This window comes from Sturnira hondurensis, unplaced genomic scaffold (genome assembly GCF_014824575.4).
Source record: "Sturnira hondurensis isolate 20B ecotype Veracruz unplaced genomic scaffold, ASM1482457v3 Scaffold0023817, whole genome shotgun sequence".
Classification (NCBI taxonomy): domain Eukaryota; kingdom Metazoa; phylum Chordata; class Mammalia; order Chiroptera; family Phyllostomidae; genus Sturnira; species Sturnira hondurensis.
The window spans coordinates 2,481,932-2,507,160 of record NW_028096448.1 but is presented as its reverse complement, the minus strand read 5'-3'; the positions used below and the strand labels follow the sequence as shown (position 1 = coordinate 2,507,160).

The window sequence follows — 25,229 nt, the reverse complement described above, 5'->3', positions numbered from 1 at the left end:
CGGCGCGGCGCTTTTGGTGGTCGGGAGCTTTCTCTTAGGCGGGACGCCCTGGGCGCTGCGGCCTCGTCGTTTTCCTCCCTGTGGCTGGGCCAGCGTTGGCGCCCTTGACCCCCTGGCCGGCCATCACGTCGCCCGCCCCCGCGCCGGTCAGCGCCTCTGGTCTGGTTTCCGCGGTTTCCCCGGGACCACTTAGTCTCAATCCGCGTTTCCTCTGCTGGAGGTGAAGCATAACGAGAGTTCGGACCTGGGGTCTTAGAGCAGGCTGTGCTTACTTTTCCGTCAGGACCAGGTTTACGGTCAGGGGCAGGAATGTAATTTACAACATTTCCTCCAAGAGGACGCGTTTGTCATTGTGCAAAGTGAGACTAGTTTCCTTAGACAACAGACACCGTATCGCCGTGCAGTTGTTTGGGTGCTTTGACATATCTCCCCACGTTCGTTTAGCATTTTAATGGTTTGGAATTTTGTCTTTAAAAAACAGTTTGGTCCCTAAAGCTCAGGATTCTTTAGATTTTCTCATTTTAAGCGAATCCTAATCTTTCCTGTGGCCGAATTGGCTCACAACATATTTTTTCTATAAGGAAGACCTTGGCTGTCTGGAACTGGACCCTACTGTGATCACTGAGGATATATTAGAATTTCTAAAACCCGAGGATTATATTCTTTTTTTTTTGCACTGGCACGTTAAGCATTTGGGTCAGGCAGTGCAATGCTTATTTGGGGAAATGTATTACATCCATTATATTCTTAAAACCTAGTCTGACCTTTTCCTGATGACTTGCTTTTAATCATTTGAAGGTTATTGTGAAAGAACATAACACCCCTGAATTTTTTTTAGTTTTGATGACATTTTAAGTTGTTCTGTCTCCAACTTTGTGGCATCACTATCAACCAGCTACATTCCTGCCTCTTCTGGTTTGTAATTTAATGCTGTTAAACTTTTTGGGTTTTGCATTTTGATAATCACGTTTAGTAGAATTGTGTTTAGAGGAAAGCTAAGTGAGGAACTTGTGGCTTTTTGACTTTTCATTTTACAAAGTGCCCTTTTAGAAAACACAATTAAAAAAATTCAAAATTATCTGGAATCCTACTACCGAAAGATAACCATTGTTAACATTTCAGAATCTAGTCTAATTTTTTTTTAACGCATAGCATTTATAAATCAAACAGTACCATAGTGTATACTGTTTGGTAACATCTTGGGCGTGACATCTTGTCTTCCTGTTTCACTCATTGTTTTCTTTGAAAGTGTGTTTCAGCTAGGTGCTTTCGTAAGTAAAGTAGGATCCCTAGTGTGTGAACCTTGTGCCATCTATTTTAGCTGCTTAGAGGCCTTTGGTTTTATGCCTTGGCTTTTGGCCAAGGTGCACAGGTGAGGTGGTGTGGGAGTTGTGTAAAAGGAAGGATTTAATATTGAGTCCTATGCAAGGGCAGACAGTTTATTATAGTATATTAGATACACTGACAAGCTGGAAAAAATCTTTGAAAATTTTAATTCTTCATTCTTTGTTTCTAAACTCACTTTTTCCCCTTCTACTTTTTGTCTCTGTCTTCTCCAAGAATGAAACATGACTGAGGATTCTCAGAGAAACTTCCGTTCAGTATATTATGAGAAAGTGGGGTTTCGTGGAGTTGAAGAAAAGAAATCATTAGAAATTCTCCTAAAAGATGACCGTTTGGGTGAGTTTTATGAGTTAAGCTAAGCCTACTGGTTGTTAGTCATCCCAAAAGTCTTGAAATAAATGTTACCTTAAGAGGCATCCAGAGATATTTGTTACCTGCTGTATTTTTTAGTGATAAGAAGATAGCAGAATGGTATGTATATTTTGGGAGAAGTTATGGATTTTTCAAGTATATATTTCACTGAGGGCCAGATGTTTTTGAAAGGCCTCTTAAGAAGTCACTGATATTTTTCTCTCCTATTAGGCCTATGTTTTCTTTTCTCAATTTTTCAGAGGTGTCGTCATTGCTTCTGGGTAAATTTACAACAATTCTTGCCATAATTTTCTTGTATGGAAATACTGAGACTGAAATATATACATTTTAGTTTCTTCTAAGCCAGTAATAATAAAGTCTGTACTGTGGTTGACTGTAGTAAAATAAACTGAACCATAGTTAAAAGTAGTACTTTATATGCATACAGTGCTTTTAAAATTTCAAAAGCATTTCTTACCTCATCTTTGATCCTTGCTAGACAGTCTATCCTTTAAGTATGCCCGGTATTTTTCTCATTTAACAAGTAGGGAAATGTAGGTCCAGGACAGCTGAGTGTACTTTCTGAGAAAAGGTGGGGTTTGAGGACTGTCTCCGCCATTTGCCTGCTGTGTTAACTCAGTCAAGTCACTTACCTGCTTTGAGCTTCAGTTTCTTCATCTTTAAAACAATAACTAGGCAACAAGCTGGCAAGGTGGATTAAATGAAATGCCATAAGTTATAGAAATAGTATCTATTGCTAATATTACTGGGAATGTAGTAATTTCAGACAAAATGTATCTCCTATGCTGTGAAACACTAAGTATTTTTAAATAGCTGTTTGGTGGAACCCCTGGGCTAGAAATCATGTTGCCTTTCTTAGATTTACTGACCGGTAGGCTTGCTCTGAAGAAACGTCTTACTATACTTTAAGTTGTAAACAATGAAATGCACTTTTATGTATTGTGACCAACATGAAAAGCTTCTAACTATTGTTTTTTTTTCTTCTAGATATTGAAAAACTTTGTACTTTTAGTCAAAGATTCCCTCTCCCATCCATGTACCGTGCATTGGTATGGAAGGTGCTTCTAGGTATGAGACCCAAGAGTTGGAAATTGTTCATTTGTCCTATCTGTCAGAAAAAGGAGAATTTGTTTAGGCCCTTACTGAATATTGAGTCTAATCTTAGGAGACTGAGTTACCACTCACTAGGATTGCCTTTAAGGAGGTGACTTCAGTGGCAAAACATTAAATATAACTCTAAGAGTGTCAGTTTATTAATGATAGAAGAGAAAGTAATGTATGCGTTCCTGAGGCAAGGCGTGGGAGGAGCATTGTGCTGGGAGAAAGCACTGGTTTAGGCTTTGCTGTCGACCGGTAACCTTGAGAAGGACCCTGCTAGAGCCCTGCCTGGTGTGGCTCAGTGGATAGGGGGTCATCCCGCACATCGAAGGGCCACTGCTTTGAGTCCCTGTGGGGGCTCATGTTGCAGGCCCAGCTCCTGGTTAGGGGTGTGCCCAGTCAGTGTTTGTCTTGCGCATCCAGGTTTCTCTCCTTCTCTTTCTTGCCCCCTTCCCATCTCTCTAAAAAGAAATAAATACATAAAATCTTTAAAAAAAAACACTCTGCTAGTGTTTTAAAACAGTTAAAACAGTTTTTGCTAAATTAACATTTCGGTTTTAGCTCCCAGTTTGTCATTCCTGTGATTTCTAGTCACAGAGGTATACTTCCTGTAGAGTGCTGTCAGAGTCAGAAGGAACTGGAGAGTTTTTACTTTCCAGAAGCACAAATGAATCAGTTCCAGTGAAGGGGAAGGAAAAAGGATCTTACTCAGTTTCTGTGAGAAAAAGTATATTAGGTGCCACAAGTGACTGGCATCATGCTTTTTAGCCAAAAGGGATGATTTTTTAAATTTTTCTATCATTGCTAGGCCTGCTGACACATATACCACCTTCCTTTTCTTTCTTAAAAAAAATTAGAGTAAACCTAGAATGTCCCTGTGATTTAAGTGTCAATATCCCAATTTTATAGAAGGGGACGGACTGTGAAGCTGAACAACTTGCCTAAGGCGATATAGCCCGTCATCAGCAGAGCTAGGCTTTGAGTTCAGGTTGGCAGAGCCTGTGTGGAGGTAGGATAGGTCGTAGACCTCATCTTCTTTCCAAAACGTATTGTATTTTAAGGACTTCAAAATTCTTAGTGCTAACTCTGACTACAGACCATTCCAGGAGGCACTGCATAATGACTTTTTTGTTTGTATCTTGGTTATCTTTGTACACTTATATTTCTAGTAGGTCACTGTGCAGTTAAAATCTAGAGAATGGATGACAACTAATAGTTTTTTCTTTTTTTAAAAAATATTTTAAAATATATTTTATTGATTATGCTATTGCCACTGTCCCAATTTTTTCTCCCCTTCTCTCTGCACAACCCCCACCTCCAGCCTTCCCCGCCCCTGCCCCCCCGGCCCCTCCCCACCCTGCTTAGTTCATGTCCATGGGTTTTACGTATAAGTTCTTTGGCTTCTCCATTTCCTATACTGTTTTTAACCTCCCCCTGTCTATTTTGTACCTACCATTTATGCTTCTTGTTCCCTGTATCTTCCCCCCATTCTCCTCCTCCTCCCCAATGATAACCCTCTATGTTAGGTCCATTTCAGCAATTCTTTTCCTGTTGTAGTTTGCTTAGTTTGTGTTTTTTAGGTTCAGTTGTCGATAGTTGGGAATTTGTTGTCATTTTACTATTCATAGTTTTTGATCTTCTTCTATTTCTTAGATAAGTCCTTTTAACATTTCATATAATAAGGGCTTGGTGATGATGAACTCCTTTAACTTGACCTTATCTGGGAAGCACTTTATCTGCCCTTCCATCTAAGTGATTGCTTTGCTGGATAGAGTCATCGGATGTAGGTCCTTGCCTTTCATGACTTGAAATACTTCTTTCCACCCCCTTCTTGCCTGTAAGGTCTCTTTTGAGAAATCAGCTGACAGTCTGATGGGAACTCCTTTGTAGGTGACTGTCCCCTTATCTCTTGCTGCTTCTAGAATTCTCTCCTTATCTTTAATCTTGCATAATGTAATTATGATGTGCCTTGGTGTGTTCTTTCTTGGGTCCACCTTCTTTGGGACTCTCTTAGCTTCCTGGACTTCCTGAAAGTCTATTTCCTTTGCCAGATTGGGGGAGTTTTCCTTCAATATTTGTTCATATAAGTTCAATTTCTTGCTCTTCCTCTTCTCCTTCTGGCACCAGTATATGTGGATGTTGGAACGTTTAAAGTTGTTCCAGAGGTTCCTGAGACTCTCCTCATTTTTTTTTTCAGTTTTTGTTTCTTCATTCTGTTCCAGGTGGATGTTTACTTCTTCCTTTTGTTCCAAATCATTGATATGAGTCCTGCTTTCCTTCTCTTCACTGTTGGTTCCCCATATATTTTCCTTTATTCCACTTTGTATAGCCTTCATTTCTTACTTCATTTTGCCATCGAGCTCAAGCATTTCATGAGCATCCTGATTACCAGTGTCTTGAACTTTGCATCAAATAGGTTGTCTATCTCCTTTTCACTTAGTTCTTTTTCTGGTGATCTGTTTTTTCATGTGGGCCATTTCTCTTTGTCTCCGCATACCTATTAACGTTGGAATGGGAGGGGCCTTAGGTATTCACCAGGGTGGGCAACCCACTTGGCTGCATTGTGGTGCTGTCTGGGGGACGGGTCAGGGAGGGAACAGTGCCACTTGCTTGGCTCTTGCCCCACTTTCTGTCACTTTACTTGCTTCCCACAAGTGGGTTGTGCCCTTGCAAGTGCTGACTCCTGGGTGGGTTCGTTTGTGTATGTTCTAGGACCCCATGGGTCTCTCTAGTGGACTCTCCTGTGAGACTGAGAGTTTCTCCCACTGCCATAACCCCCACCCCTACAGATTTTACAGCCAGAAGTTTTGAGTCTTTAGTTTCCCTGAGTGGAAACCCTAGGTTTCGCAGTCTGGTTTGCTCCCCATTTATTCTTCCTGGCTTATCTGCATGCTGATGTGGGCCCATCACGTTAGGCAGCCCTTGCCTCGCCCGCTCGGTCCTCTGCCTTGCCCTGCCCTGTGCTGCATCCTTTCTGCCCTGTCTCGGCCCCTCCTACTGGTCTGAGTGAATATTTCTTTAACGCCTTGGTTGTCAGACTTCAGTGCAGTTTGATTTTCTGTCAGTTCTGTTTGTCTGTCCTGTCTTTTTCTTTTTTAAATTTTACTCTTGTTTTTAAAGCTTTTTAAAAGACTTATTTTGAGAGAGAGGGGAAGGAGAGGAGAAAGAGAAGGAGAGAAACATCAATGTGTGGTTGCCTTTCACGCGCCCCCCCAGCTGGGGACCTGGCCCATAACTCAGGCATGTGCCCTGACTAGGAATTGAACTGGCAACCCTTTGGTTCACAGGCTGGCGCTGCCACTGAGACACACCAGCCAGGGCTGGTTGTCTTATGTTTTTAAATGAGTCGTTATCTTTCTTTTGGTTGTACAAGGAAGTGAAGCGTTTCTACCTATACCTCCATCCTGGCCTGAACTTTTAATAATAGTTTTTTCTTGAGCATTTTTCTTAAATCTTAGTGTTTCTAGTGGTCATCAAAATAAGAACGCTTTCTAGGTGGCGGTCTCAGTACTATCTGTTTCTGTTGGGAAATACTAGGTGTCCTATTAATTAATGATGCCCGTGGGTCCGTGGGAGAGGTACAGTCGTACTCTGTGGCACTTCTGGGTGCCAAGGCTGTCTTCCTTGTTCATCACTGTATTTTCCCCGTCTCTATCAGTCTTTGTTGTTATTTATGCAGTAGTTAAAAGCACTGGAGATTTAGGACTACCGTGCTGTGTAGGAGACAGGCCGACTCTTCCTAGCTTAGGTTGTTATTTGCTCTGGGACTTTGTCATGCCTACTCCGTGATGGCATTTTAGGTAAGTATCAGAAAGAGGCTCTTTAGGACTAGGTCTTTGAGAACAAGCTTGAGGTTTGACATCGGAACACTGTGCTGCCTCTAGAAGTATGACAGGATTTAAGTACAGCTATTTAATCTGTACTGCTTTAGTCCAAAGTTGGAGGCCATCTGAATATATTTCTTTGGCTTTTCTGGAAGCCTGGCACAGAGCCCTGTAGCTAAGGTGACTAACAATTTGTGTCAGGGAAAAGAACCTTTAAGCAAGTCTGGTGGAACACTGACAGAGCATCATGTTAGTTGGAGTCTGTAGAGCCCAGCCAACTTCTGTTTCTCAGAGCGTCTGTAGAGTACTGGATCTGTGGTGGTCTGCATCAGAGAGTAGTCCGTAGTTAAGTGTGCTAGCTCACACTTACACTGCCGTGGTGTGTGCTGTGTACTTTCTAGTGCTTTATGTATATCCCTTTCTCATTCAGCACAACAGTTTGAGAATGAGGTTGTGATTGACACTTTCAGATGGAAAAGCCAAGGCACAGGGAGATCAGCTGAGTTGCTGAGGGTCACCCACCGTTAATGGTAGAGTTAGAGGTCAGACCCAGGGACTCCAACTCCGCAGTCTGTGCTGCTGTATAGTTGGGTTAAGTTTAATGAGGCTGGAATAAATAAAGAAGCATGTTTTTTTTCTTCTTTTTTTTAAAAAGATTTTATTCATTTATTTTTAGAGAGAGGGGAAGGGAGGGGGAAAGAGAGGAGAGAAATATAAGTGTGTGGTTGCATCTCCAGTGCCGCCTACTGGGGACCTGGCCCGCAACCCAGACACGGGCACTGACTGGGAATTGAATGGGCAGCCCTTTGGGTCACAGGCCTGTGCTCAATTCCCTGAGCTACACCAGCCAGCGTGAAACCTGTTTTTCTTTATACCAAAACTTGGAGACTTGGACATTCATTGTCACCATTTTCCACATCTATGTCACCACATGTCCCTTTCCCCATGAGGACTCCAGGGAAGTGGTGTTCTGCAAAGAACATTTGGTGAAATGCTTATCCCTCCCATTTTCCAGCCCTGACAGGTATTGACGAGACCTGATGTGACCAGGTCTGGGGCTAGAACCAAGGGGAACTGAAGGCCGATCCTGTGCTCTTTCCGCTGTTCCCCATGCCATTTGTACAAGGGCTCCTGCTCCAGCACCCGATGGGTAGACATCATGTTTAAGTGGGTTAACGAGTATAAAATGGGATTGAAATGTAGTGTTAGGTGGTCTTTTCAGTGCAGATTAGAGATTTCTGTGGTCCTGAAGATGGAATGCTTTGTGAGCAAGCTGTGATTGTTGGGGAAGGGGATTTGGTGGGGAACTGGCGGGGGGATGAAGGGGGCTGTGCTGTCAGCTAGGACTGCTGTACCAGAATGCTGCAGACTGCGTGGCTTAAAGAACAATTTATATTCTCATGGTTCTAGAGGCTGTGAAGTCTCCAGGTGCTGGCTAGTTTGGCTCTTGGTGAAGCCTCACTTCCTGGCTTCCAGATGGCCACCTGTCTATAGTATGTGTCCTCACATGGCAGAGTGAGAGAGCCTGGTGTCTTCTTTTTCTTATAAGGGCACCAGCCCCGCACACCCTCAAGCCCACCACCCAGTAACCTCATTTAACTTTACTTCCTTATAGGCCCTGCCTCCAAATATAGTCACATTGCAGGTTAGGACCTCAACATATGAATTTGGAGGGGACACAGTTCAATCCGAAGTGTGGGCCAAGTACGAAACTGGACATGGATCGTAGGAGCTAAGGGTAGCCCCAGGTTGGCAACCATAATTGAATTATTATAATTGATATGGTTATTATTTTGAATTTCGATGACATACCTAGGCAAGGGCTTTATGATGCAGTTTTATTTATCTTTTGTGTCAGTGATACAGTTGCCATTCAAATATTGATGGTATTTAAAATTTATAAATCTTTTATATTGAAAATTTCTAAAAGAGAATCTGTATGCTAATGAAGTATTTGTGTGAGTTCTTGTTTAATTTTGATGGAGAGCTTCTCCCAGGATTCTCTTTAACAGAGGAGGGTTTGGATTAGTGCCTCAGTATTTTGCCCTTTTTTTCTGGGTCTCTGTAGGGATCCTGCCTCCGCACCACGAGTCCCATGCCCAGGTGATGATGTATCGCAAGGGGCAGTACTTGGATGTCCTTCATGCCCTGAAAGTTGTTCGCTTTGTCAGTGATGCCACACCTCAGGTTGAAGTCTATCTCCGCATGTATCAGCTGGAGTCTGGAAAGTTGCCTCGAAGCCCCTCCTTCCCACCGGTTAGTGGCACTTTTGTTCCACACCCAGCTCAACTCCAGACTGTCCCATCTTGCTAGCCTTTGATTGCATCATGTTTTGCCTAAGAAGCTTTCCATGGCTCACCTTTGTCTGTAGAATAACTGCAACATCTTTCCCTGACATTCATGGCCCTATATATTCTGACCCTATCTGCCTATTTTTTAAATGCTACATGTTATTTTGAAGTAGTTTCAAACTTGTATAACAGTTACAAGAATACTACCAAGAATTCCCATGTACCGTTTACCCAGGTTCCCCAGTTGTCTACATTTTTAACCATTTGCTTTGTCATTTTTCTTATATGTGTATGCATATTTTTTCAGACAAGCTCAGGTGTGTTCAGGGTGGTATGGCCACAGACCATATTTTTTTCTGAAACATTTAAGAATAAGATGCAAACATGATATCCCATGACTTCGTATTCCTTCAATATATATTTCCTAAAGATAAGAGCACTCCCCTAGGTAACCACAGTACAGTCAGGAAACCAAGAAGTTGACATTGATACAATATTAACTTCTGATCTTCAGACTCCATTCATATTTGACCAAATGTTCCAATAATGCCCTTTATCAAACATACAATAAAGTTTTAGTTCAGAACTTAACCAAACTTTCACCCACTAGTTTTACCATTTGTTGATTTCAAATTTTTAGAAATCACTTCAGACATAGAAAAAAGTTGCAAAAATGGTATAGTGAGTATAGTGTTCTCATACAGCTTCATCTGCCATCCTCAGATGTTACATCTCACATACCGTAGTGTAATGATCAAAACCAGAACATCACTGGTACAGTTACTATGAACTATTCTGTGGACATTATGGACATTTTGTGATTGTCCCACTGATGTCCTTTTTCTGGCCCTGGATCCAACCTTTACATTTATTTTTTACAAGGATCACGCTTTGTATTTATTTCCAGGTCTTCTTTTTTAGTCTGCTTTAATCTGGGACAGTTCTTCAGTCTTTCTTTGTACAAACTTCCCTAACCTGACATTTTTGAGGAGTACTGGGCAGTAGACACCTCCACTGTGGCCTGGGCAGAGGTGCCGTCAAAGTGTGTGTGGTGGGCTCTGCCACGCCTGTGTCCCTGATGAACCAAGCCGCACTCAGCCTCTCTCTTCACATCCATTAATAAGAATGTGTCAGAGTGCCTGGCACATGGCCAGGGACATGGTCAGTTAAGGACATTGGTCCCCGTCCCTGGGCACCCACGGTGGCTGGGCACAGCAGAGAGGCGCCACGTGCGGGAGCACCCAGCCCAGTGCTCAGTACTCGGCGGGAGCCCAGGGAAGAGGCTTCCCCGCCTTCTGTCTTTGCTCTCCGCCTCTGACAAGTTAGTTAATGTTTAGAAAAATGTATCTTCTACAATTCTAGTACTTGACATTTTATAGAATATTAGTAAGTTGAAAGGAGGCCTAAAATGAAATACTTTTATTAGAATAGAAAGTTTGACTTAACTTGGGACACTTTAGGGGAGTAGAAAGACACTTTTTAGTTTCATTTTTGACATTAAAATCCCTCAACTCTTACATCCTAGATGAAAGTACATTTTTGTGTAAGATGTGGTGTTTGGAAACAAAACAGATTTTCAAGCAGATTTCTTTGTTGAAATTTATTTGAGGTTTATTTTAATGTTCTGAGTCTTGACACAAAGTTTGAGAAATGCCATTCTTCTGATTCCTGATATTCTGATTCTAGGGGCATTTTAACTTTTTAGGTGCTTGAAGATAGAATAAAATTCTAAAGGTTTTTTGAATGCTTTGAAATAAAGAAAATGCTTTCTTAGTTCTTTTGGAGTCATTTAATTTTTGGAAATTACTGTATTAACAAGTGTCTCTAATTATTATTTGTGTTGTGTACCACATTATGTATCATGTGGTTTTTAAAGAAATTCTCCTCTAATACAGAGAACATTTTTGGGTGGAGAGAAGCAGCACCTTGCCTTTGATACATGTTGATTCTTTTAGAAATGGCCTTAAGGTTAGAAGTTGGAAATCTTCGAGTGGTCTGCCTGACACCTGGTTGTTCATAAACAGCACTCCTTCAGATAGATTTCTGTGGTTAGTCATTCTTACCTCCCCTTGGTCTTCTGGTTCCACTTTGATTTATTAGCCTCTTCAAAATTTAGTGGATAAGGTTTCATTGTTATCAAAGAAATATCTGTTCCTTACTTCTGCTGCCTCACTCTTGAGATTTATTATTAATCTTTCAGGAGCCAGAAGATGAAGTATTTCTTGCCATTGCTAAGGCCATGGAAGAGATGGTGGAAGATAGTGTCGACTGTTACTGGATCACCCGGTGCTTTGTGAACCAGTTGAACAACAAGTACCGAGACTCTTTGCCCCAGCTGGTGAGGGATACTTTTTTGGCTGTTGGCAGGGGATGGGTGGGTGAGGGGAGATTCTGGGAGTCTTCAGGAAGTACTCTCACCTCTTGGTGCTGCTACAGTTATGAGTAGACCCTCTATAGGAGGAGTCAGCAAATAATTTTCTATAAAAGGCCAGGTAGTACAATAAATATTTCCAGCCTGGCAGGCCAGATGGTCTGTACCTCTCTATCTCTATGTCTGTGTCTCTGTTGTCATACAAAAGCAGCTGTCCACAAAGGGATTGTCGTGGCTGGGTTTGGCTGCTACCGGCCATAGTTTGCACACCCTGTTCTACAGTATTCCTTATGCTGGTCTGGAATCCACTGGCTTTATCTAGAATTCTCCTGCTGTATAAATTAAGGTTTAAATGTGGCTGCACTTAATGGAGAGACCCCCAAACAGAAGCTTTATTGTTTATTTCATGTGACTAGAAGTTCAGAGGGGGGCAGTCCAGGGCTGGTGCCACAGCACCACTGTACCAGTAGGGAACCAGGCTCCAGCACCCTTAGGGGTGATCCTGCCTCCTGTGCTCACAAGGTGGGTGCTTCAGAGACAGCCTGACGTCTGTGTTCTGGGCAGGCAGGAAGGGCAAGGAGGAGACAAAAGCACAAGAACAAAGGGACAAGCCAGTCAAGCTTGTCCCTTTTTAACAGACTTTCCTTCTGCATGTCAGTTAGTGGCAGGGCCATATTACCTGGCCACATGTCTGTAGTGGAGGCTGGGAAATGTGCTTTTGCTTAACCGGACACAGGGTGGTCTCCCATGAAAGTGGGATTCTGTTGGTGAGAAGGGGAGGGGACTGGATCTGCGGGAGGCCGCAGCTGTCTGCTGCCCTCTAACTTGGGAATCCGGACAGCGGGATGGCACTTGCTTCATCACCCTAAGCCTGTGGTTTTTTGCTGTTCTTTTTCTCCAGTTTCTTTCCTTTTCCCCTCATTTATAAGAATGAATCTGTCTTTTTTTTTCCTTAAATCATTGAGTTGTTTTATTTGAAAATTCTAGTGAAAGCAGGCACTGTGACGGGAGTGGCCGGGCCTGAGGCAGGCTGGTGAAGGGCGGGTGGTCCCGAGGGCCCTGCTCCAAGGGCCCTGCAGCTGGGCGGAGCGCTGAGCAAGGGTGCTTTTTAATGTTTGAGTTAAGTAAGCTTTGATTTTGAGAATCTTAGAATTCAGTCCATTTAGTTGGTTTCCAAAAACATTTAAGCATGGCATTGGAGCATCTGTAAATATAATTTTGGCTCATTAAATCAAGATATCCAAATTATTCCATGATTTAGTTAGCCTTTCCTATTTAATGTTAGAGTAAATGCAGTAACACTTGAAAGCTTATGTTAAAAAATTCATCCTTTATTTTTGATAACACAACTAATAGATAAATACAGTCTTGAAGTACTAATGCAAGTGAACCCAGTGTTCCCATAGCTCTGTAACAGCACCTCTCCACCACCCATTTTCTAAGAAGTAAGCATTGTTACCAGCTGGATGTGGATTCTTCCAGGCTATTTTATGTACATTCGGGTGGGTGGGTGTGTGCACACACGTGTGCATATACACATATAATGATGTATATTTTACATATGTAAATGTTTTTTAAAATCATAAATATTACCACACTGTTCATATGGCCCTACTTTTTTTTTTAACATAGTGTCTTGGAGGCTTTCCAAGTTAGTACAGATAGATCAGTAGTTTTCAGCACCGAATTCCTATTAGTACCATCTGGGAACTTTTAAAAATTACCAGTGCCTTTCCTCCACCCAGACCAATTAAGTTAGAATTTCTGGAGGTAAAGCCCCAGAATTCTGATTTTTTAAAAGCTCCAGATGATTCTGAAGTGTGGCTCAGGTTGAGAACTACTCATTTAGAACATCTTCTTCCTTCTTTAAAAAAATCTGCTCACAGTATTTCTTATGAAGTATTTGGGGTAATTTAACATAACAGATCCACACTGACTCTCAGCATGTCCATGTTCCTTTGGGTGTGTGTGTGTGAACACTTCTCTAGGATGGGTTCCTGTGAGGGCAGTGTGCACTTGTGGGAAGGGCATATTTAACATTTTAACTGCCAGGTTGCTCACCTAGAAAATGTGCCAATTTTGTTTGTTCCAAGAGATTATGAGATTTCCTGTTTTACATTTTATTGCCAATATTTGATAATATCTATCCCTTAAATTTTTGTTAACCTGATAGTGAAATAGTATCCAATTTTAATTTACATATTCTCATTTTCTAGTGAAGTTGAGTAGTTTTGAATGTTTATTAATCATTTATATTTGTCCACCTTTCTATTATTTTGTTTGCTTCCTTTTTTATTTGTAAGAGTTATTGATAACTCTGGACATTTATCCTTTGTTTATTACATCTGTTGAAAATATTTTTTTCTTGTCTGTTTTACAAAGATTTTAAGTTTTGGTGTAATTGAATGTGTCACTATTGGTCTTTTGCTTTTTGTATCTTATTTGGGAGGCTCTTTCTAATCCCAAGATTGAAAAAACAGGTTTTTCTTTGGGTGACATCAATAAGAAATTTACTGGTTTAAAAAAAATCCAAATGTTGGCATTGTCTGGAAAAATTTAATGGTTATTTATAGTTGTTATAAAGTTAAACTGCTGAAACTTGTTCACTGAAATATATTGACTTGCATAAATGCACAGTCAGTTAGGACATGGTGCTTATACAACATTGCACAAATGCTTTATGTCCCTGCATTTATACTTAAAAAATTCATACATGAATGAAAATGGAAAAACTGCTAATACCTGATTTTTGTCCCCTATTTTCCATTTGTAGTCATATACTTGGGTACCTTTTGACCCCAGGGAGGAAAAAAAAACCTAATGTCCAGAACTACCAATAACAGGAAAAGAGAATTTTTTTAAAAATAACGATATGTTTCTCATAGTGTATTCTGAAGCACATTCTTCATACATGTGGCCTGATAGCTGGCTGTCTTTTGGTGTAATTGTCACAGATTTAGCATGGGTAGACAGTCTGGTGTCTTCAAAAAGGTCAACCGGGCAGGCCTCACTTGCCTCCTGAAAAGCACCAATAGCTGCACTCTGGGAGCACAGATCTGTTGAAGTCCTGAGCAAGTTCTCGCACCAGACCCTGTCGGGAAGTTTGTAAATCGGTTCAGTGGACTTCTGGTAACGTCCAGTTTCACGGAGTGCCATGGTACCAAGCCTGTAACAATGAGGTTTCCACACACTCTTGTGGCTTTGGTAGCCAGTTGCTTCCCCAGTGCTTCACCACCTGTCAATTTGCAGGCAGTCTGCTCTGTAGGAGCCTTACTTACTCCTTACCCCGCCTGCTCCTTCGGCCAGGGCTCAGCCAGCACGAGGCAGCGCTGGCATTGGAGAGTGATGGTGGTGCAATGGCAGCTGCGACATGAAAAACTTTTTTAAAAAGACTTTCCTCTAACTTTTTTAAACACTTAAACATTGTAAAACTTAGTCCTTTAATTTGTACGGGATTTATCCTTGTGGACTTGGTTTCTCGGTTGTTAACTGCAGCACAACTTTGGCCTGCACGCTCTTTCTGCTCCTCCCACTCTCGTTAACAGCTCCTGAGAGCGTGCTTCGTGCCAAGCAGTACTGACTTGGCTTTATTAATGAGTTACTTTATTTAAAAAATGCCTCTGCTTTCATAGGTGAGGGAAATGAAGCACAGAGCTGTTAAGTAATTTGCCCCAGCTTGCAGTTAGTAAACAGGAGAATGACCACTTTCATTACTTATTTGTCAGTTCGTCTTTTTTCACAGATTTCAGATGCCACCTTTATCATATACTAGATATCCATGGATTATATTTGTATCTCTTTCTGGATTCTTTTTTTTTTTTAAGCCACTGAGCTGTCTGTCTGTTCCGGGGCCGATACCATGTGATGTATTTGACACAGCGTCCAAGGATATTTTGATAGGTGACATGGGAAGTATCCTCTTATTGTTCTTTTTCAGAAGTGCCTTGGTTATGCTTAAACTTTATTTTTTCTTTTCAGAAATGAACTTTAGAATAGCACAATACTAAATGTCCCCATAACATTAATTTGTTTATTTTGAAATAGGTTTATTTTATTATGTACGTTATAGTACCCAGCACATAGTTTTAAATAACTATGAAGTTTTTTTAAGCTCTTCAGAAGGTATAAGAAAAACTAAATTTCCTCTACATAGAACTGTGATTTAGGCACTGAGTGATTTACTTTAATGTTTCTCTTTTGTTAAACTTGTGTTTAGTCAACTTTACCTCTTTTTATTACTGTTTTATAGTGGGTTTCTTCTTCCTAGCTTCTCGTTAGAGTTTCTATAATCTTGTAGGTCATCTTTTCAAGTTTCCGTGGTTTTACCAAGTAAATTGATGATCACAAAGCATAGGTTTTATAGTCACAGGGAAGTGCACACGTGATGGACAGCAGTGGGCCCTTCACATCAAAGAGTAATATCTGGTGGGGATGTGTTTATTATGTTGTAGTATCTGATTTGTAGGATTACGTCACATCTCTTCCTCTGCTTACAAGTTTTTAGAAATTATGCTCGTTAATGAGGCCTCTCACTACCAAGGAGAATAGAAGCCAACTTCAGTGTTGTGATGGGGAGACCCTGTTTTTACTCTTTTTTTGCAGCTGCCTGTCCTTAATCTATCTGAAGCTTAATTGTGTGTAGCCATTAGAGTAAGAGAACTTTTCTTTCACACTGTGGCTACAGTTTTTTAAAGCTGTCCTAAAAACAGGCTTTTGGCTTGTTTGTTTCTTTTTGATAAACATGATTAGCAACCTCTTTTTAAGTTTCATATGAATTCCTCTAGGGGTACTTAAGTCTCTTGTTGGTCAGGTTTTACCTTCTACTGATGAGGTAGGCTTTATTTTCTCTATGAAGTAAGAACTTAGGGTCATGGAAACATTCGAAATAACCTAAATGTTTAATAGTAAATTATAATGATCACATCTACAATTTTCGGAGTACTAAAATTTCAGATGTTATAAATGTTCTTCCACTCAAAAACAGTGTGTGTGTATTTCTGTTCACCCTCTTTCTTTGATTTATCAGTGGCACATGAGACAACATTTTTGTTTTTTTGCTGTTTTTACCTTGTACAAGCTGGAGATCCTGCCACAATAGTATAGAGAGACATTCTTTATTCCTTCTCGTAGGTGCACACTACTCCATTGTTTACGTATACGCACATTTATTCAGCCCATCCTCTATTGTTTGCTATTCGGGATGTTTCCTGTCTTATGCTACGATATAGTGTTATATTGGGTTGGCCAAAAAGTTTGTGTGTTTTTTTTTAATAAAATAAATGACACATTTTTCATTTTCACCACCAACTTTGATTTGGATATTTTGAGTATCTCCCACAGGGTATGATTGTTCTCAGTTAATGTCTTGATTTGGTTGCTCTCAACTTCAACTGGTCTACCCACCTGTGGAGCATTGTCCACTGAGGAGTCTCCAGCATGAAGACTCCTGAGGAAATGTCACAAATTCCTGTGACACATTCAGTCAGTCACAGCACCTTCTCCTTACATTGCACAAATACTTATATTTTTGTGTTGCAGTCACATTTTTATGTTTCCTGAAATAATAGAGCATAATAGGCCAAAAAATGTTGCTTATTTTCCTCCATCTTCAGTATTAAAATGGCCACACAAAAATTCACCAGTTTTGATAAGTATTTTAAAAAATGCATGCTGATATGACAGCTGTCACAATACAGTCTAACAAAATTGTTTCAAATTAAGTTAAAGACAACTAAGTGCTACTATAGTCAACCTGGGTTGGCCAAAAAGTTTGTTTGTTTTTTTTCCACCATGTATTTGCCAGCTTATTTTTGGGATAGATTCCCTAGAAATGAATTGACTGGATCAAAGGGGAATGCATCCGCTACTTTGCTGGAAATATCCCTATTCCTCTTTATGAAGCTCATGCTGTTTTGCATCCTCACGACTAATAGATGAGAGCACCTGTTTCCCACAGCCTTGCCAACAGGGTGTGCCGTTTTGCCAGTCTATAGGTGAGAAACGACCTCAGTGTAGTTTTAGGTTGCATTTCTTTTATTATAAGTAACACTGAAGACCTTTTCATATAGGTAAGAGCCATTTGCATCTTTTTCTATAGAGTTTGTGGCTTTTTTCTTCTCTAATTTTAGGAGTTCTCTTTATTTAGGGTATTTACCCTTTAAACTTGTTTGTTAACTTGGGAAAATACCCACAATGTGCTGATTGCAGAGAGCAAAATACTAAACTGTGTATTCAGTATGAGTTCAGCTGGTAAAAGAAAAGTGTGTGTGTAGTGTATACAGGAAAACAAGTGAATGCTACATAACCCATCATCACGTAGTTCTCTTTGGGTAGTGCGATTGATTATAAGTGATCTTTATTCTTTCCTGTATTTTTTGAGATTTATTATAATCACATTATAAATTGGGATAAAAACTTTAGAAGAATTTAAGACTTGCTAAAAGATAAGCATTGAATGATTATTGAGATGTTGATTAATATATTTCAAGTTTCATTTAATTCACAATATTTATTCATTCAGTAGTGATATATTGACTCCTTATTATGCCAAGCAATATTCTAGGTACTGGGGAACTAGCAGTGAACAAAGCAGGTGAAGTCCCTGCCCTCACTGAGCTTACTGTCTGATAAAGGAACAGGACTGTAGTTTTAAATCTTCACTTGTATGTATTTTGTTATTTGTACTACTTTTGGGGTGAAATTTTCTTTTATCTTTTATGTCTCACAAGTTGGGAGACATAATATATAAATGTGTGTGTATATGTTTTTACCCATGTCACTTTGTGGAAATAGCACGTGTATGTATCATTGGCACAACTGACCAAAATTCTAGAGTGGAGTTTCAGAGGTAAAAGGCAAGAACAGGAACCCTTTGGTAATTTGTACTTGAGAGAAAAGCTCCTGGTTTGGGGAATTGTGTGTAGAGTTCTTGAGAAGCTCTAGGAACTCTTAAGTAGCAGAGGTTAGTTGTATAAACAGAAAAGAATTAGAGACCCTCTGAAAGAGAGTGGGGGAAACTGGACCAGATATTAATATGTGGATCTGCTCTGACTGGCTGACTCCTGTGTGTTCTTCATGGGCCAGCTCACATGGCTCCTCTCGGGGAGACCGTTTCTGGCTTCTAATGCCTGCGTCAGGATTCCCACCTGGATGTGCCCAGCATCCTGTGCTATCCCTATCATCGCTTTGTTACAGTACCTTCTAGTTACCTCTTTCCCGGGCTCGGTCAACCAGCAGTAAGCTCCTTGAAGGCAGGGACTTGACCTCACCTTTTCTTCTATTCCTTGTGTGTAGCACAGTGTCTGGCTATCATGGACACTAAGTTTTGAATCACCTCTTGGGCAGAAGCGTAGAGAGGCAGATATTTAGTGCAGTAAACATTTGTGTGCACTTGGGTGACAAGACATCTGGTGGTGCTCTCCTGGATACGGAGCACAGACCTGAAGGCCCATCCATAGCCAGTGGACCCTGAACAGAGCAGCGGGTGCCTGGCCTGGGGAGCCGGTGTTGTTGGCCTCCCAGTGGCTGCTGCTTACATCTTGGGTGGAGGAGGCTACCCGATGGAATCCGGGCACTCGGTTCCCTCTGGGTTATTCCCCTAAGAATTCTTGTGCATATTTTGGGGGGACATTCCTTGTTGGATGAGCCCGCTTGGCATGATACGTAGCATTGCTCACTGTGGCTCAGCGTGTGTGTGGTCAGTGACCGATTGGGCCCTTCTCATCTTCAGCTCTTCTGTCTCCTTCTTCCTAGTGCTTTCTCCCACTTTAGTTCCATTCTATTCTTTGGCTCTTCCCTTGCCTTTCCCCCTTTTTTTCTGTATATAAAATCTTCCCTGGAGTGGCTAGAAACATCAAGGGCCTTTGTAAGCTCCCCAGAGCAACTGAAATTTGCTTTGGACTTTTGCCTTAGGTTGGTCAGTCTGGTAAGTGCAATAACCATTAGCGTGACCAACTGTTCTGTTTTGCCTGGGACTTTCCTGGAAAGCCCCTCAGTCCCGGATGTTAGTTGCTCTGGTTTTGCTGACTTAGGAAACTGCAGCATCACAAGTGACTCGATGGTTCTGCAATTTCATTTTCCAGTGACTTGGATGGTTCTGCAATTTTGTTTTCTAGCACTTCCTGGCACTCATCAGGTACGTTTTTTCATCACAGAGTATAAGATCAGGTGATATCATGTTACAGGAAATGAACAATGTCTTCCTGTTTTATCATTAGCCAAAGGCTTTCGAACAGTACTTGAACATGGAGGATGGCAGGCTGCTGAGTCATCTGAAGATGTGTTCTGCGGTGTCCAAACTTCCTTATGACCTCTGGTTCAAGAGGTGCTTTGCAGGTTGCTTGCCTGAATCCAGTTTACAGAGGCAAGTATATCGAAGATGTACTGAATGAGGGCTTGGATGGGAGAGGAGTCCTGGTTTCTCTTGTGATCATCCCTCAGAATATAAATTTGCTTTAGAACAACATAGTAATTTAAAGTTAACTTCTCTAGGAGCTGATATAACAACACACAATTATGTTTGTTAGAATACAAATATTAATTTAATAGTAACAAAGTAATATTGCAAATATTAGAATATGCAATTACAAAAATGGAGGGCCCTCAATGTGTTAGACGCTGTACAATATTTACATCTGAAGCAGCCTGCAGGAGTTTATGTAGGCACGGCCTTTTCCAGCAATGCGATAGATCCTAATCTAGAGAACACCTTGGTATTTTTTAGTTTCATTACGACATCTTCCAAGTAGCTGAAGGCAGTCAAAGATTTGAGCCTCAAGCACAAAATCTTTAAATTTAAAAAAGCATTAGTTTCAGATGTATGTTATGTGTGTTTTGAAGTCCTGGCCCTGTCCCTCCAGGGTGTAAGGATGTAGCTGCAAAGCGAGGCAATAAACAGAGAACATTATAAGACAACACGTAACTGAGCACGGAGAGTGTAATGCCAACCGTAAGGGTTATGGGAATTATCAGAGTAACCATTTTAGAGTGGTTGCCCAGCAGTGACTGTCCTTCTAAGCCCATGAAGAAGTTGAAGGAATTGAACCTCTGGGAAACGAATTTATCTCATTTCATGTGCTTCTTATCATGTTGTGGTTATATTAGCATGACAAAATATTAGTAAAATTTAAAGTTCAGCTTAGGGCTTTTATTTTCTTCTGGAAGCTGTCAGTGTGAAGTACTAAGGAGTGGGCATTTGGTTCCTAGGAGAGCAAGTACTTTTTGGTGATCATTTCTCTTTTCCTTCCAACGTGTTTAAAATAGACTTCAAATGGCTGATTTGTTGTTTTTGATGATTATTTCATTATAGTTCTTTTGTGAAGCTTATACTTAAAACAGGAGGGATTTGGTTGAATTTTATAATTTGAGATGTCTAGGTAAACAGATTTTAACTTCACATAATTTGATTATATATCTTTTCATTTTTGTAGGGTTTGGGATAAAGTTGTAAGTGGATCCTGTAAGATCCTAGTTTTTGTAGCAGTGGAAATTTTATTAACCTTTAAAATAAAAGTTATGGCACTGAACAACTCAGAGAAGATAACAAAGTTCCTGGAAAATGTAAGTGTGCTTTATTTTATTTGATTTTGAATCCAGAAAGGAAGTTAGCTTAGCCAGCTAGATTTTCCTGTTGCATTAAAGTATTTCAGAAAAATAGCACAGTATATTTTTACATTGTAAGAAAGAAATCTTCCCTTGAAAACATCTGGCTGCCAGTTGATCGGTGGGTTATGGGCTGCACTCTATTTGGGGACCATGGGCTGAGCAGCGAGGCTGTCACTATGGCTGTGTGCACTCAGCACCAGAGTCCTGTCCTCAGATGGGTCTACTGGGGGCTTGTCAAGGAGAGGAAGAGGTGAGCCTGTCATGGTAGGGTGGGTAATCGTGTTAATGGAAGAAGAATCCTGGTGTTTTGGGGATTGGCGGAATCCCAGTTGGGTTTGGCAATGTTGTGCATAAGTATCAACTTTGTGCATGTTGGAAAAGGTCTAAATGAATCACCTTTTCCCTTTCTTGTGTCTTAGAATACCCTTAACCAGGCAAGCGATAGAAGTAAAGAGACTCATGCCTGAAGGAATGTCACTGGACCTAAAATCTGTTCTTTGTTTTTATCAGTCAATATTAACATTTGAACAATGGTCTGATAAAGAATGAGTACTAACTGAATGTGTGTTGAACAAATTATTCAATCATTCTAATAATCAGTGGCTAACTGCCGGAGGGCTTTTGTGAAGTGGTTTTCGTGGAATATCTCGTGTAATCCTGTAACAGCTCTGTGGAGTGGGGGCTGCCATTTGCCCTGTTTTAGAGATGGGGTCTGACCCCTGGTAGTTTAGGTAACCCGAACCCAGGTAGCTAAGGAACCTGCCAAGGGCACACAGTTTAGTGGGCAGTGCAGGATCTGAACCCAGGCAGCCTGACACCAGAGCTCCTTGGTATGGCCTCAGGTGGCATGTGAAACAAAGATCCTGGCAGCAGCCTTTTATGCGATCACAGTGAGAACGCCCTTGGAGTGAGGTTTATGCCACAGTGAGGGAGAGGGGTCCTGAAGCTGGAAACGCTGAGATTTCATGAAGACCGGTTTGCTTGTTCGCAGATTCCCCAGGACAGCTCGGATGCGATTGTGAGCAAGGCCATCGACTTATGGCACAAGCACTGTGGGACCCCCGTACATTCAGCCTGAACTTCAGCCTCGGACAGCCTGCCCTGCCCTGAACATTGTGTTGTGGGGATGTGATCTAAACTGATTGAAAACAGGATTCATGCTTTGGTGCTCAAAGTGTAATTTCTTTTCCAGTGAAATCATTTAATCAGGAGACCTGTTGTCGCTGTGTTGTGAGCAGCATCTTTTGATTACAGAGAAGAACAAAGTTTCACTCTGAATACAATGTAGAAGGGTTGTTGGGGTCTCTAAAGCAGTTCTTGCTTTAATCGGCAGTGCATAACCACGCCCTGCCCTGCTTCCCCTTAATTAGCACCAGGCCAGTGACTTTCCGAAGTCTGTTTCTGGAGTAAAGAGTCACTTCCTTCGGCTGATAGCTTGGATTCGGCTTTTGTTGATGTTGTACTCATTTAGATCTAAGCTGACTGCTTCTCTGAGGCCTTGTTTTGCTAAACAGGTTTAAATAAAGGACTTACATTTTTTTTCCTCTTTGTGCCATTTGGAACTAAACAGATATTGAACAAAATATGTCTAAATTTACCTACCAGGAGAGAGAATACTTGTTGCTATTTTGCTGGACCCATGCTCTTTCCAGATGGGCCATTAAATATTGGGTGGGTTTCAGGGAGCACTTTGTCACCCAGAGTTGGAGTGGGAGAAGTTGCAGGTTAAGGTTAATAGCCTGTGACCCTGGGCTGTGTGGTGCCTCACAAAGGTCACTGTCCACCGGGCAGTGGCAGGCTTCGCGACTGGGGAGCGAGATGCTGCCCTTTGTATGAAACCATTCAGCTGTCAGACCTGCAGGAGCCTGAGTGGTGAGCTGGATTCTCCACTCCGTGAAATTATGAAGTTATAAATCTGAGAGCTCAGTCCCTCTCTCCTGTGTGAAATAACTGTCAAGAAAGCGTTCAGAGCAACCTGAGTTGTTAACCAGCCTATACTTCTGTATAGTAGCATATCTACGAGGTTCTAAGTTTGTAAAATAAGAAAGACATACACTCAGAAAGGAAACTTATAACAGCAAACTGCTGCCTGCAGTTGACACTTGACGTTTATTCACTGATACCCTCCGCCTCTGGGGAGCTTCCAGTCACTCTGGGGGTGCAAGAACATGTAAGAAGGGATCCCTGCTTCAGCCTTCTGGGGATCTTGGGGGCGTATGAAATTCAAAGAGAAGTCATAAAACAGTAATAATGTTACGTGTGCTTCCTTTATATCATCTGTATAATTATTTCACAAAATGGAGATTTGAAAGTCAAGTGATGTTAGTGAATCTCTATTCCAGAAAAAAAGAAGAAAAAAAGGGACTTCTGCCAAGATGGAGGCATAGGTGGAAACATTGTGCCTTCTCCCACAACCAAGTTTGAATACAACAAAGGTTTAGTAAACAAAGATGAAGCCAAAGAACAGGAAACTGAACTATACAGAAGTCCAACAACAGCGAACCATTCAACCGGGACTGGCAAGAGGAGCGGAGCAGGGACAGGCAGGAAAGATTCCCTGACCCAGGCACGCAGGCAGCCAGGGTAGCATGGAGAACCCAGTGAGGGTGTGGAGCAGGCCGACCGCAGCGGTCACACATTCGCACGCAGATAAACCACCAGAGGAGTGAGTAGTGAGACGTACTGCGCAGGCCCCAGCGGGCGAACCCAGTGAGTGCACAAGGCGGCGGGCTGACCGTGGTCACATGCAGTGGGACAGACTACGCGGCCCGGCAGTGGGAGGCGGCAGAGGGGACCCTCATTGACTTTCTTTGACCCCGCCCCCACATACAGCCTCACAACCCAGCCACTGAGTTGCCCCACCCTGGTGAACACCTAGGGCTCCACTCCTCTTACATAACAGGCACAAACAGTCCAAAATAAGGCTCAAGAAGAACTCAAAGCCCCAGAGCCGATAACTCTAAGTGAAAAAGAAATAGCGAACCTCTCAGATGCACAGTTCAAAACACTGGTGATCAGGATGCTCACACAACTGGTTGATTATGGTCACAAATTAGAGGAACATATGAAGGCTAAACTAATTGAAATGATGGGAAATGCACAGGAAACCAGTAGTGATGGAAAGGAAACTAGGACTCAAATCAATGGAATGGACCAGAAGGAAGAACGAAACATCCAAACAGAAGAGAATGAAGAAACAAGAATTCAAAAAAATGAGGAGAGACTTAGGAACCTCCAGGACATCTTTAAACATTCCAACATCCGAATTATAGGGGTACCAGAAGGAGAAAATAAACAGCCACGTGTGGAAAACTTATTTGAACAAATAATAAAGGAGAACTTCCCCAGTCTGGCAAAGGAAATAGACTTCCAGGAAATCCAGGAAGCTCTGAGAGTCCCAAAGAAGGTGGACCCAAGAAGAAACACACCAAGGCACATCATAATTACATTAGCCAAGATTAAAACGAAGGAGAGAATCCTAGGAGCAGCAAGAGATAAGGGGACAGTCACCTACAAAGGAGTTCCCATCAGACTGTCAGCTGATTTCTCAAAAGAGACCTTGCAGGCAAGAAGGGGGTGGAAAGAAGTATTCCAAGTCATGAAATCCAAAGACCTACAGCCAAGATTGCTTTATCCAGCAAAGCTTTCATTTAGAATGGAAGGACAGATAAAGTGCTGCTCAGATGAGGTCAAGTTCAAGGAGTTCATCATCACCAAGCCCTTATTATATGAAATGCTAAAGGGACTTATCTAAGAAAAAGAAGATGAAAAATATGAACAGTGAAAGGACAGCAAACTCACAGTTATTAACAACCACACCTAAAACAAAAGCAAAGCAAGAGGGCAGCTAGATCAGGAGTGGAACCATAGAAATGAAGAACACATGGAGGGTTAGCAACAGGGGAGTGGGAGGAGGAGAAGGGGGGAGAAGGTACAGAAAACAGCATAGACAGTAAGTAGAAAATAGATAGGGGGGAGGGCAAGAACAGTAGGGGAAATATAGAATCTAAAGAACTTGAGACACGTGGACATAAACTAAAGGGGGGGGAATGGTGGGGGAGGGGGTGTGCAGGGTGGAGGGAAATGAAGGGGGCGAATAGAACAACTGAAATAGTACAATCAATAAAATATATTTTAAAAAAGAATGATCAATCTTTCAACAAGAGAAAAATTTGAAGGTGTGCTTTCCTGCTTGCGCCTAACTGCTGGGAGAAGACTGGCGCGTCCTAGAGGAAGTGTGGGAGGCGTGGAGCCTGGAGCGCCTGGGACTCTCCGTGCGGGAGGCTCAGGGGCTGCAGTATTTGTCTGCGCAGCGTGGGGAGGCCC

The 25,229-nt window shown here is 41.7% G+C and overlaps 1 protein-coding gene across 5 annotated transcripts; it reads left to right on the top strand.

Annotated features, from left to right (window-relative positions):
- Positions 1-22,442, top strand: TBC1D7 (TBC1 domain family member 7). 5 transcript variants are annotated; one of them, XM_037037944.1, is made up of 9 exons: positions 1-220; positions 1,561-1,680; positions 2,704-2,784; positions 8,707-8,894; positions 11,130-11,267; positions 19,517-19,662; positions 20,729-20,858; positions 21,735-21,793; positions 21,895-22,442. In XM_037037944.1, exons 2-9 carry the CDS (start codon positions 1,569-1,571, stop codon positions 21,923-21,925), a joined length of 885 nt encoding a protein of 294 aa, XP_036893839.1. In that variant the 5' UTR covers positions 1-220; positions 1,561-1,568; the 3' UTR covers positions 21,926-22,442. The 5 variants fall into 5 exon arrangements, with proteins under 5 accessions (XP_036893839.1, XP_036893841.1, XP_036893840.1 ...); XM_037037946.1 differs by having other exon boundaries at positions 1-289; XM_037037945.1 differs by having other exon boundaries at positions 1-406.
- The last annotated feature ends 2,787 nt before the right edge of the window (positions 22,443-25,229 follow it).